Source organism: Miniopterus natalensis, chromosome 20, assembly GCF_054644295.1.
Source record: "Miniopterus natalensis isolate mMinNat1 chromosome 20, mMinNat1.hap1, whole genome shotgun sequence".
NCBI lineage: Eukaryota > Metazoa > Chordata > Mammalia > Chiroptera > Miniopteridae > Miniopterus > Miniopterus natalensis.
Genome location: NC_142100.1, coordinates 12,833,297 through 12,847,131, shown reverse-complemented (window position 1 = coordinate 12,847,131; position 13,835 = coordinate 12,833,297). Strand labels below are relative to the sequence as shown.

At 53.6% G+C, this 13,835-nt stretch overlaps 1 protein-coding gene across 2 annotated transcripts; it reads right to left on the bottom strand.

Annotated features, from left to right (window-relative positions):
* Nucleotides 1–6,607: 6,607 nt before the first annotated feature.
* MZT2B (mitotic spindle organizing protein 2B) lies at nt 6,608–13,777 on the bottom strand. Of its 2 annotated transcripts, XM_087828835.1 has the most exons (4): nt 13,614–13,777; nt 13,204–13,352; nt 12,107–12,286; nt 6,630–6,871 (listed from the first exon to the last, which is right to left on the bottom strand). In XM_087828835.1, exons 1-4 carry the CDS (start codon nt 13,775–13,777, stop codon nt 6,714–6,716), a joined length of 651 nt encoding a protein of 216 aa, XP_087684961.1. In that variant the 3' UTR covers nt 6,630–6,713. The 2 variants fall into 2 exon arrangements, with proteins under 2 accessions (XP_016059749.1, XP_087684961.1); XM_016204263.2 differs by lacking the exon at nt 12,107–12,286 and having other exon boundaries at nt 6,608–6,871.
* Nucleotides 13,778–13,835: the final 58 nt, after the last annotated feature.

Genomic DNA, 13,835 nt, shown 5'->3' with positions numbered 1-13,835 from the left:
GAACAGGAGCCATGGAGAAGGGTAGAGCCCTGGGCACCACGTGGCAGGACGCTGGTGGGGCTCCAATGGGGCTCTTGCTATGTCTGTGTCTGGAGAACTCTTTCCTAGGCTCTGTCCCCAGTGCTCCTAGCAGTGGCCCACTCACCAGCTGTCAGCTCTGACCCTCTCACTGACTAGCTAACTCCAGTCCTGCCTGGCTTCTTCTCCCTGCCAGCACCCCCATCACAGGCAGAGCTCCCATCCTCTCAGCTGTGCTGCACTGGGGGCTGTGTGGCCAGAATCCACAGCAGGGTAGAAGGAAGCCTGACAAGATGGGCTGTCTCTGTTGCTTTGGTGCTGCATTGTGGGGGGTGAGGTGGGGGGTGGGCAGGTCTCACCTAGACTTGGGCTTCGTCCATGAAAAGGGCAGTGGGTTGGGCAGATGATCCAACCCACCAGGACCTTAGGCAAGGGCACAGGCATCTCTTGGGCCTAGACCTGCTCAGTTTATGATCATCTGGGTCTTTATGACCTTCTATATTGCCTTGGTGAACCTTCAAGCCCAGACCCCTGGAACCTGTTCACTGGGCTTCCTGGGAGCCATGAGGGTAGGGAAGATGTACATCTGAAATTTAGTCCTTCCCAATGTCATGACTAAAAACCTGTTGACTATGACCCCAGGTAAAGCCCAGTGGCTGAAAGAATGTCCCTAACAAAGGACACAGAAGCCCCAGCAGGTTGGCCTGGTTTGGGCTCTGGAATCCATCTGGGGTCTGTGTCCTGCCTATGGGAGAATTTCTCCAGGTCTGGGAGATCCACGGTCAGAAGGGGAGGCACGGGGGCTACATGAGTCAAATCCTCTTAGTCCCAGGGAAGGGGCAGGGACTTGGGAGTACTTACCCCAGGGAGATGAGGGGCTGCTTCTTCATGGCTCCCCGGTGACCAGGGGTGTGCTAGCAACTTGCCAATGGAGTGACATGGACCAGTTGGAGAGGGCTGGGAGGGGGCTCAGGCTGGGTTAGCATCTGGAATCATCTGGCGCCCAGAACCTCAGCAGAACCTTAGGTCCCTGCTGACTCTCAACCCCCAGAGCAGTGTGAGGCCTTGTTATTGGAGCAGGGTCACATGTACTGTACCTGGTTGTCCTCGGGGCCCAGAGAAAGCCGATGACATGACTGCAGGAAGTCAAGAAGTAAAGCCTGCCAAAGCCAGCAACCTCCTGTGTGGTTCTTACAGGCAGGAATGGGGGAGTTGGAGATGTCTGTAGTCGACATAGCACAGTCTAGGGGAGACCAGTGGGGGAGGGGCAGAGTGGGCCTGGGAACTGTGAAAGGCCTGGGGCATCACAGCCATCAAGTGGGCTGGAGGGTGCTTGGAGCAGACCCAGGCGCTTGTGCACCCATACTTAAGCATATGTACCATACCCATGTACCTTCGCAAGCATTTATCGAAAAGCCCTTGAGGGAGTGGGCAGAGAGAGAAAATGAGCACCAGCTGTGACAGCTGGGACTGAATTTGGAAACAGGTATGGCCTCAGTCTGCACCCAGGGCAGCTGTGTAGATGATGCAGGCATGTGCCTGAGAGGTGTTCGTGCCCGGGCACGTGTGCCTTGACATCCCTGAGTAGGCTGCAGGCACACACCATATCCTCTGGGAGCCCTGGAAACTAAGGCGCTGAGGAACCCTGAGCATGGGCAGGCCTGCAAACATGAGCTGCCCCAGGCAGAGGGGCCTCCCAGGTCCTCTGGCCTCCTGGGGAGGTGGAGGAGGGTGGGCAGGCCCCCAGCTGTCCTCATGGACCGGAGGGATGCTCCTTGCAGCTGGGCTTCTGGGCCAGTGTCTGGCTTTGGGGCTGCAGGACCTGCACCATCTCCTCCAGGCTGCCGCTGGGGAACAACATGTAGTGTGTGGCAGCCAGCTGCTACAGCTCCTGCTGGTTCTCCTTGCTGTGCCAGATACTATAGCCAAAATACACCATGAGTCCTGCGCAAGCCTGAGGGCCAGGTCCCAGCCCTTTGCTCTCCTTGCCCTCCTTGGTCCCAGCCTGGCCCACACTCGCCAGTGAGCAGCAGATGGAGAAGCAAAGCCAGGTCAGGTAGGTCAGCCTCAGCATGAGGCAGATGTTGAGGAGGCTGCTCAGGGCTGGAGTCAGGGGCACCAGAGGGATCTGAGAGAAAGGGCAGGGCTGGGCTGCAGTGGCCCCGGGAAATCCCTGACTTCTCCTGTGCAATGGAGCCACCCTCATACATTGGCGAGTGAGCGTATAGCTTTTGGGAGTGTTCTATGAATTGGCAGAACTTGTGCTGGCTGTTCTGAGCCTGTAGCTATATTCAATGTCCTGAAAGGAGGCAAGCAGACTCCTAGGGACAGCCTACAGCTCAGGAGATCCACTAGGGCACCTCAGATGCCAATGGCAGCCCTTCCTAGCCTAGAAGTACCTTGTAGGCCTGGAGGACCCTGGGGAACCACAACAGCAGCCTCCCATTCATGGATAATCAGTGAGAGGTACCATGTCCTGAGAACCTAGTCCATGCCAGTCCCCACACCATGGGCAGTCCCTGTTGTCCCATCCCATGGCCATCACAACCTTCCCTCAGGCTTATTTATTCCTGGGGCTGAGGAGTCTTTGTCCTTCTGCTCTTCCCACTTCATTGAAAGTGAAAAAGTTGGTGTGACAACATGTTAGCTTGTTCACAGCAAAATGGTGGCAATTCATTCAAGCAAAGCAAAACCAAAACAGATATCCTCTTTCCCCAGAACTTTATACATGTTTCCAGGTTTATGGAATAGAATTTTAGGGTAACCTATAGCCTGTCTGGCTTAATGGGATGCTGATAGTATGATAGGATAGTGGACTCGTAGACAAGATAGTGCCACTTGGAACAGTGCCTTGGCCAGCCCTCTTGGTCCCTTCTGATATTTGCTTGAGGAACTTCTCAGCTGGACTCCCTCTTCCTGCAGGAATCACAACTCCCTTAATCCTCCCATGTGGCCTAAACATAACAGGGCAGATGTTCCTTGTTCTGAAATGCCTTCACAAAAGTCTAGACAAATGCATTTCAAGCCAAAAGACGGGCAGTTTATATACCAGAGACACAGTTTCTGTATACAGGAACTCCCCTAAAGCCTTACCAATGACCACCTGAGAGCTGGTGTGCAGTGTTTTGGAGCAATGACTTCAGCCAGCCAGAGAAGGGTTCTCACCATACCCCCTCTCACAGGCACCTACAGTGGACACATGAGGCCAAGCATGGATGGCATGGTGAATGGTTGGGACAAGTGCAGGGACCCCACTGAGCAAGGCAGTCACACAGAGCAAACCCACGAAGATGTGGTGAAGCTAAAGCTCTGAAGAAGAAGCAGGCAGGTGGAAGATGAATACTCTACAAGGCCAGGATTACCCTGATGCCAAACCCAACAAAGACATCACAAGAAAAGAAAACTACAGGCCAAGATCCCTTACGAAAATACTAGCAAACTGAATCCAGCAACATATAAAAAGGACCAAGTGTAAATTCCCCCAGGAATGAATGCAAGGTTGATTTAAATAGGGAAGTCACCCAGCCGGGCGTGGCTCAGCGGTTGAGCATCGACCTAGGATCCAGGAGATCGAGGTTCGATTCCCAGTCGGGGCACATGCCCGGGTTGCGGGCTCAATCCCCAATGACTCTCTCATCATTGGTGTTTCTATCTCTCTCTCCCCCTGCTGCCCTCTCTCTGAAATCAATATATACATACACACACACACATACTATATATACATACATATATATATATATATATATGTATATATATATATATATATGGTTTTTTTTAATTGAGAGAGAGAGAGGAAGGGGGGAGAGAGGGAGAAACATGGATGAGAGAGAACCATCAATCTGCCTCCTGCACCCCTACTGGGCATGTGCTTTGCACCAGGAATTGAACCAGCAACCTCTCTGTGCATAGCACGATGCTCAACCAACTGCACATCGGCCAGGGCTGTTTTGTTTTTGTTTTTGATTTACTTTAGTTCTTTCCTATATTCTCTATATTTAACTCCTTTTTGGTCCTGCCCCCCAGAGGAGTCAGAGCCAACAGCAGTTGTGTGGGCGGTGTGCCAATCAGGACTCTGTGCGTTGCGTGAAGGGCGGGCAGTTGGTCGCGTGGAGTTGGACCGAGTGGAGGTGATAGCACAGCATGAGGCTAGGCAGTGACCACCATGGTACTGCGGGGCCATGTAGTGGGGGTTAGGCCAGGGTGGCAGCAGGGCAGGAGGGTGTCATTACTGACCCGGTAGCGCTGGGACCCTGGGCGCTACCCAAGGTCTTGTCTGGAGTATGTGGGCCCTCTCAGGGCCTAGTTTTTAAAATTGATTTTAGAGAGAAGGAGAGAGAGAGAAAAAAATCAATGTGAGAGAGAAACATCTGTTGGTTACCTCCCGTGTGCACCCCAACCGGGGATCGAAACTGAACCCCTGGTATGTGCCCTGATGAGGAGTCAAACCCACCACCTTCTGGTGTACAGGATGACTGAGCCACCACCCAACTGAGCCACCCGGGGGCCTGTGCTGGGTTCTTAACTAGGCCTTCCTACACTGGGCTCTCTTCCTCCAGTTCAGGGCTCGGCATGGTTGGTGGACCAATGCCTGATTATGTGAAGTTTAACGTGAACATAGATCCATTCAGTGGCCTATTGTTGTGGCTGCTTTTGTGCTAAGACATAATTGAGTGGCTGTGACAGATTGCATGGCCCATCCAGCATAGAATATGTACTATCTCACTCTTTATAGACAAAGTTTGCTGACCCTAACTCTAGCTGACCCTGTGTTCTGCCAAAACCTCTGGTCTTCTCTCTCCTGAAGCCTGGAATGCCAACCCCTTTGAGCTCTGGAATGTCACCCCTCCTCCTACTTAGCACACACACAGACCACCTGCTGTTGTAGTCCGAGCACTGGTCCTAGGTCCTCTGGCAGTGTACCTGTCACCCTGCTATGCACACACTGATTGCAGGGGGTATGACCTTCCCTTGCAATACAACGACACGTGTACTGGGTGGAAAAGGCTTCTGCTAGAGATCAATTCCCTTCTTGTTGAAGCCTATGGAGAAAGTAACCTATGAAGAATCCAGGGCAGTGTCCTTCAGAAGGAAGACATTTTAATCACCAGGGTGTCTATCACATGTCACAGTTGCTGTGACAAAGCCCTTCAAGCAGCTTGGGACTGAGCCAAAGTGGCCGGCTCTGGCCACTTGTCTTTCCTTGTCTGGAAACCATCACCCTGCTTTCCTGGAACCTAGCCTGGCACAAAAAGGGGCTCAGAGACTGCAGATTGAACCAAGCTTTCTGCCAGGTCACCAGAGGGCACCTGCACGCCTTCCATTTCTGGGAAAGCAGCCACCATTTCTGGATTCAACAGAAGCTTCACACAGTGCTTTATGACTCTTCTCTAGCAGGTGGGCATCAACTACCAGCCCCCCACCGTCGTCCCTGGGGGAGACCTGGCCAAGGTGCAGCGGGCTGTGTGCATGCTGAGCAATACCACCGCCATCGCCAAGGCCTGGGCCCGCCTGGACCATAAGTTTGATCTCATGTATGCTAAGCGAGCCTTTGTGCACTGGTATGTGGGGGAGGGCATGGAGGAAGGGGAGTTCTCTGAGGCCCGGGAGGACCTGGCAGCTCTGGAGAAAGATTATGAAGGGGTGGGTGTGGATTCCGTGGAAGCAGAGGCTGAAGAAGGGGAAGAATACTGAATGGGAGAGTCCGGCTGGCAAGTGTACCTCTCTTCTGCTCTCTCCTGCCACCCCTCAGCTTGACTGGTTTCAAGTTGTTTGCTATTAAAGTTTCTATATCTACCCTGTCTGCTGTGGTGCTCGACTGGGAGACACTCGTCTGCCCCCAGGAGTGGATAGGACCCCAAAGCCTGCAGCCTTGTGTGGAAGGCTGGTCTGGGCTACACGGTGCTGTGCTTTGGGGTAGGTGCAACACTACCCACACCTGTAAGGAGCTACTGCTTACATGGCATGACCCCAGGGGAAACAGTATTTCCAATCCAAGATTTCAAAGCATTAACATTTACTACATTCTTGGAAAATTGAGTTAGGTTTTTCAATTGAATTTGCCATTTTTCAGGCTTGTCCACTGATGAGACACATACACTAAAGTACAAAAGCTTGGAACTGGAGTTTTAGAATCTGAAGTCCATGGAAGGGGTGGGGATACCCACAGAATCCCTAAAACTCTGGGTCAGATGTGTAAGGTCAGGGCATTTTGGGGGTGATGGGTTTTATTGGCTTCTAACAGAAGGTTAGAAGCTCTGTACAATTCAACTTTGTCCTGTCTGTGGTAACTTGACAATGTTCCCCCCTCCGTGCTCAACCCCCTGCCACCACTGCACCTGAGCACCCTGGGAATGGTCTCAGAGTCCCTCCTTTCACTTCGAGCAAAATGCGTTGAATTCTGTTAGTAAAAGACCTAATAATATGGACCTTTTCTCTGAGACTGAGACTGAGGCCCAGGAGGACGAAGGCACTGGTTTCAGTCACTTGGTTAATTGAGTGGTAGCAGCTCCAGGATCAGCACGCACACAAATTCTAAATATCTGTGCCTTAGTATAGTCAAAAGATGACAGAAAACATCTTGAATGGACCCTCAGTTTTTCAAAAAGGTTTATTACCAACTGGAGGAAATAATACATGACCTCTGTTAGGAGGCCGTGGAGCCCACAGCAGGTGGGGGTGGCAAGTCTCTGTTTGGCTCAGGTACTGCTCCGGGTGGGGCTCTTCCCTGGCCCGCCCCCCTTGGGCAGCCTGGTAGCACTGGGCTGTCGGGGCATCCTCTGGCTGGATCCTTCCCGGCAGCTTCGTTCTGCCAGGGCTGGGCCTCCACCAAGAGCAGTGCTGCCTTTGTTTCTCCCTGTGCAGACACAGAAAACAATCATTAAGAACCAGGGCAAACTCCACAAGCACAGTGCATCTCTATTTGTGTTCCTTGAGCAACATTTACATCTAGTACGTTTCTGTCACAGTCCTTTCCACCGGGGACCCTATGTCAGCCCAGGATTCTGAAGACTACCTGGAATTGGGCAAGACCAGTCCTTGGCAGAGTGCAGGAGGCCCTCAAAGGTGTCCTAGGATGGAAGTCGTGCCAGGAGTGGGGAGAAAAGTGTCAATGGTCAATTTAGGGGAAGGGAAGCTCAGCACTGACTCCTGCCCTGGGAAGCGTACGGGGTCAGCTAAAGCTGCCAGCAGCACAGGAGGGCTCACTACCAGCAGGGCTGCTGTCTCACTGCCCCCAGGCACTCTCCTCTGGATTACCCACGGCTGAGTCCATCAGACTGATAAAAACCACGGGAGCCATCAGCAGGTGACGAAGTCAGGCTTTTTGATCTGGATCTTGGAAGCTTTTTCTCACAGATTTTCCTACCTCCCTCTATTCTGCAAACATTCAGTGGTCAAGCCTCTTGCTCTCAGGTTCACTCCCAGATCCCGTGGTTGGGCTCCTGCAGAGGCCTGACTGCTCAAGACCTGCTCTGACCCCTGGGTAGTCACACTCAGATGGAGACTACTGGTCTATTTCGTGTTTTGTAATTTGCTTATTTCTCTTTTTTTGTGAAGACGTTACCATACCTGGACTAGAGCTTTATTTTAAATGAGTGACTTCCCTGGGCTCAGGGTGTTGACAGCATCAGCAAGACTAAGAGGACCCCCCAGGGGACAATATGTACTGGTGAACAGGCTCACACCCTGGTTCACAGTTCCTCCCTTTTAGGCCAGCCTCGGCCAGGGTCTGCTCTGTGGGCTCTGACCAGGATATGTGTCCCTTGCTTGACTCCCAGCCTCCCTCAGGGTTCACAGTCAAATAGCCTGCCTCAGGGAAATTGTGAATTCTTGGAGGAAAGAGAGAACAAAGTTTCTTAGGGACCTCTTAAATCATTTCTGTTTCATCATTTGTCACCTTGAACAAGCTGAGGCACCTGCATTTGAGACTCTACAGGCCCTGGCTCCTGTAGGACATCCTCACTTTCTATGCTCTCTAATACTTAAAACTAAGTCCTTCCCAGGATTCCTGAAGGGATATGACTGCCCTTCTTAAGAGAATTTCTGGAATGTTTTTCCTCAGCGAGCGGGATCTTTGCTGCCTGGCGTAGTGGGAAGGGTTACAGCGGTGCCTTGCCTGGAACCCAGGCAGTTCATTCCCCTGCCTCACCTCCCTGGACTTCACATTCAAGTGCTCATGTGCACTTGATCTGACGGAGATGTAATAACAGGTTACCTAGAGCCGAGGGGGAACAGACAGGAACATGTTGTGGGCTAAAGCTGGGTCAACTCAGCCTGCCTTAAAATTGGACAAGGCCAGTGATTCACAAAAAACACAGAGAACTGTCATCCACATTTTCTTTGGTACAAATGCCAATATTCTGGTCAGTGGGCAAGGATCCCTGTGAGTGCATGAGCCCCGCCAACCTGCAGCATCTCCTAACATGCTAGTGTCCAACTCTGAGGCCACAGCACCTCCCCAGGCTGGGCCATGCGGAATTAGGTCTCGTAGCATCAGGGTTAGGGATCCTAACCCTGGGTTCCTGGGCATCCCACAAACTCTCGACAAGGGGCATTAGCTGAAGGACTCAGAAATACAGCTCAGGCCCAGCTCACCCCCAGCAAGTGACAGGGTAGGTCTCAGGTGGGCCTGACTTTTAAGCCAGCTTCTCTTCAGCCTGTTACACGAGTTCCCCCTTCCCCCCAGTGTAATGACAAGGGTCCTTCTGAATCTTGAGGATGACAGCAAAATAGAAAAGGGCAAATGTTTCTCTAAATCTGACAAGGCCCTAAACCCTGGAAATGACACTACCATGACTTTGAGTCACAGAAGGTGTTAAAACCATCTAACAATGAAAGACCATTTATCCAGCTCTGTGCAATTCGTGGAACCCTCAGGAACCCTGTGCTCCTGGGGTGGGTGGGGCGACCCATTCAGGCCTCTTTGAGGAGCTGGAGGGTGAGGGTGGAGGAGGGTGGTCTGCGGGGCCTGAAGTGGGAAGACCTGCTGCATTCAGCTGGGCTCAGGCTTAGGCTCAGCCATGCCCTCCCAGGGGACCCAGCACGGGACTTTTTGGAGCTGGTCACATGGAATGGAGGGTGGGGTTGAGCCAAGGATGACCACAGGCTGGGGAGGGGTGGGGATATGCCTGGTTCCTGAGGGCACAAGGACAGACGACATCACTGAATATTAAAAAGTGGTCTGACTTACTGTCTTCAAAAGTCCGTGTTCCTCCTATCCCTAAAACCAGCTTGTGTCTACTCAGGGTTTTGTGACCCCCTAATGAAGCAAACTCCCAAAACACACCAGCCAATTGTTCCCGTGATGTGGGAAGCCCCCGAAGCTGGGGAGATGGCCAGACCCGGTGGGACCCTGTGTCATTTACCTTTGGTGTGGCCAATTTAAGTCCCACTCACTATTCCCTGCAAGCTCTGCCAGCAGAGCTGGTTAGGAAAGAGGATTTATAAAAAATCGAGCAGGAGCTACTGGTCCCCAAGAGAGGTCTTTCTCCTTTGTGATCACAGTGCCCCCTAGTGGTGGAATCGACCAGTGGCGCCACCAAGGCAAAATATTAGTGACTGGCCCTGAGCATGCACTTGAGTGCCTGTTGTGTAAGGAAGGAAAAGAACGGATTGTGTAGGGAGGACAGGTGAGTGAGAAATGAGGAGAGGGGAAAAAAGCACTATAGCCCTGCTCCAGGAGTGCACTACACCCTGGCAAGGCAGCACCGCAGGTCACCCAATGTATTCAAGGCCACTGGCCGTTGCTAGAGAGTCAGAGAAAGGTCTGCATCCACCAGCTAGTTCTGCTGCCCTCTCTGGTTGAGCACACAGTAGGGGCTTAATCAGTGCTTCCAGAACACATACAAACAATGACAAAGATTGACATACCACATGAATGCGCACACGTGCACTTTTAACCCTTAACTTAGCCTATGCTTCTTGGGGGGTGTTTGCCCTTGCAAGACCCCTCCCCGAATGGCACACAGCACTGATGAGGTGTTTCAGGAAAGTGTTACTGTCAATGTTCTGGAGCAGCGCCGTCCAACAGAAATATAATGTAAGCCCTCCATATAATTTTAAATTTCCTAGTAGCCACATTAAAAAGTAAAAATAAATAGGAAATTAATATATTTTAATTAACCAAAAATATCCAATATATTATCATTTTAACACATACTCAATATATAAATTATTTGTGAGGTGTCACATTCCCTTTCTGGGCCAATTCTTCGGCATCTGGGCCTGTGGTGTACTTATATCCTCAGGGCCTCTCAAGAGCACCAGCCACCCTGGGGCTGTGGTTTCCCTATTGGACAGTGCAGCTCCACGAGAGGCTCATGGCTCCACACCAAACTTCACCTTACACGTTCTGGATGGACAACTTTTTAAAACTTAGTGTCCTTGAACTTCAACAAACAACACTCAATTAAAATTTTCCTCAGTGACTCCACATCCTCCCTGTGACAAAAATTACCCCTCTGTGCTTTTGGGGGTCTTGTTTCCCCTTTTTCTGCCAAAAGAGGCAGACCCATGGCCTGGAGCAACTCTACACTCCAATTCTGTGGGAAACGTAAGGCTGTTTGGCCCCAATAGTCCCAAACCCCCATTGTCTTCCTCGGCCACCATGGTCCCCACAGCAGGGTCACTCTGACAACTCTTATCTTCTCTATCCCAGATCCTGAGGTGGAGATTAATGAGGCAGCTGGAAGATCTGTGTGAACAGAGGCTGTGACATGTGGCCTCAGAGATCTGTCTTGTGTGGTGGCCTCTGCCTCAGCTGTAGCACAGTCCTGGCATTGCCCCTTGACTGCCCTGCTCCCTCCAACTCTCCCCATCAACAACCTCCCCCCCCCCCATCTACCCACACCACACATCTCCTCAGGGGCTCCCTGTCCCCACATCCTGGCTGCTGGCCAGCAGCCTAGTAGGACCAAAGGCCTGAGCACTCAAGGAGAAAATGACCCTGTGGGGCCCCAGCGCTCCACTCCTATCCCCACCTCCCTCAGGGATTCCTCTGGTCTTCCCAAACCCTCTATGCCAGTGCTCCCAGCGCCATGCCCAGGGCACACCTCTTGACTCTCCACCCTCCTCTCTCCCCCCACCCTCCAGCTCAGGCCCAGCTCCCACCAATGGCCTGGACACACACCATGCATCTCTGCCTCACCTTTCTTCTCTCAGCCCCCTTTCTACCACCCCACCTCACAGGGCTCTGCAGCTCACACAGAGGGCCCTGCCCCTCAGTCTGCTTAACCCCTGCTGCTCCCATTTCTGTCTCTGTCACTTTTCTAGCCATCTCCCTCACTGGACTGAGAGCGTGTCCACCCTGCAGCCCCACTGTGCCCTCAGCACTGCAAGATGGCCTGGTACCCAGTCACTGAGTTAGTGGTACCACCTTCTTGAGTGAGGAGGGCTGTTCCCAGTTTCTTCCTCCCTCTGGAAACTCACCCATCAATTCCTCAACTCAGCCTGTAGTCCACCCACCCCTATCTGACCCATGTCTCAGCTTTTCCCTACCCCTCTCTGGCCCAAGCTCAGGTGGCACCTGGAATGGCAAAGTGGGGGATGTGGGGAGGGGTGTGTAAAAGTGCAAAGCCAGAGCACCTGTAGGATCTCAGGGCCTCACACACCCCTGGCACTGGGCCCCCAGCCTCATCACACCTGGCAATGCCTGGAAGGTATCCCCATCTCAGGAACCAGGCAGAAAGGAGAATAATGGTTTTGCCTCCAGCCTGTCCATCCATGTACATGACAGCATCTAAAAGACCAAGGTGTTTCTCACACCTAAGGCTTTGCTGTTCACAGCATGCCCAACATGCCTCTTCCCTGCCCCTCGGCCTCCTGTCCTCCTCTGGTGCAGGGGCACCTCTATAGAGCGCAAGTCTTACCCAGCAGAGTTAGACTCTGGGGGGTAGGGGGTGTTGGTCCCATTCTAGAAATACTGCAGGTTGTCTCTTACTAAACCATGAAATCATGTCCTCAGTCTCTAAGCTGCGTGGCAGTAGGATCCTGCCCTTGCAGCTAAAAGCTGTTCTGGCTTTCTTGGGCCACAGCAGTTTTCATGGAAACAAGAGAGCACACCAACCCCCAGAGATAAACCAGTAAATGCAACCTGCAAAAGGAGAGAACAGGCAGCAAGAGAACCGGAGGGAACCAGGGGGGGCCGGAGAGAGAGGCGAGTGCGTGGCAGCTGGGCTGTGGTGCAGAACCGGAGAGGCTGCAGGCCGCAGGGCCGAGGAAAAGGAAGGCCTTGCAGGGGGGCTACAGTTCTTGGCAGAGAGAAAGGAGGCCTCTGCAGGTCAGAGAAAGACACAAAAAGAGCAGATGGAGCATGGGTCAGTGAGGAGGCCAGGGCCTCTTGGGAAAGGGGGGGTGAGTGCCTAGGGCCCTGGCACTCCCACCCAAAGGAGCCAGCCTGCCCTCCACTCCAATGTCAGCTGCTTCTCAGGATGTCTGTAAATGCCTGAGTGTTGTGGCCAAGGAGCCGGCCCAGGAGGTTCTGCTGCATCTCAGAGGGTTTCTGACAGTCATCAGGAGCAGAAGTGACACACAGGGAGCTCTGCTATGACATCCTCATTGCCAGTACCTGTTCATAACCCTTCAGAGTGAGGAGGCCCCTTGAGCCTGAGCCCAGTGCTCTGCCACTCAAGCCTCTGCACCCTGAGTGTCTAGGGCAGCCACGACTGCCACACTGACTCCTGTCCAGCAATCCGACAAAAGCTCAGAGGGCCAGACTCCTGGGCAGGATTTGGAGCTGGGTGGGGGGGGTTCAGGGGAGGGGGTTGTAGGAAGGCCTCTCTGCCTGCCCACTCCCTGAACACTTCCCTGGAGACTGTACACACTATGACCACAGGAACCAAAGCAGTCTTGTCCCTGTATTTGTGGTATGAAGGCATGAGTTATGAGGTAAGAAGAAAATGGGACGGCAAAAGTCCCAGATGAGGCCTAGCCTGCTTGGGCCTCGTTGGGGCACCCTTTCTGCCCCCACCTGATCTAGACATGCTCTCTCAAGGCTAGCATTGAAGCCAAAGCTGGGGACTGCACCAAAGGGGAGAGCCCTTGTATGGACCCAGTGGGTCATGGGAGAAGACCTACAGAAAGGCCTGACCATTGAGGGTTTAGCCTGTGTTGTACCGGGCACTGCCCACCTTCTGGCCCCTGCCACCCCGCCGCCTGGGCCACAGGGGCAGAGAGCACCCCAGCTCTGACCTCGGGTCTCTAGTACGGTCGATGTGGGCAGGGATACTGCAGCAGGGTCCTGGGGCTCGCTCGCCAGCCTCTGCCCGGCACACATGGACTTGAGCATCTGGAAGACTGCGAGGGGAGCGACGTTCAGCTTCAGCAGGTCCACCAGGATCCTGGTGAAAACAGACGCGGTGAGGCAGTGAGCGCTACTGGACGCGGGCCGTCCGCTCGGGAGAGAACGGGCCGGGCATAGCTACCAGACTGGCGCTGGGTCCAGGGCTACCTCCCTCAAGGCCCCGACTCTACTCTGGGCCCCCAGGGGGTCCCGACAGGGACAGGAGGCTCTTCCATATAGATCAGTGGCCGGGCGGGGGCTGAGAGCGGGGTTGTCTTGGGGTCGCACGAGCGCGCAGCCCCCACCCGCGCCCGCTCACTTGAACACGTCGGGATCCATGGCGCCGCCCGCCGCCTGCGCCAGCTCGTACAGCTCCATCTCCTCGGCGCTCAGCACCTTCTTCCGCCGCAGCGCGAGCTTCTGTAGGGCCGCCTCCAGCCCCGGGGGTGGCCCGGGCCCGGGCCCGGTGCCCGGGGCCGCCATCTGCGGGGCCGGTGGGAAGGTGCGCGCCACAACCTCGCCTCGCCCCGCCCCACCCTGT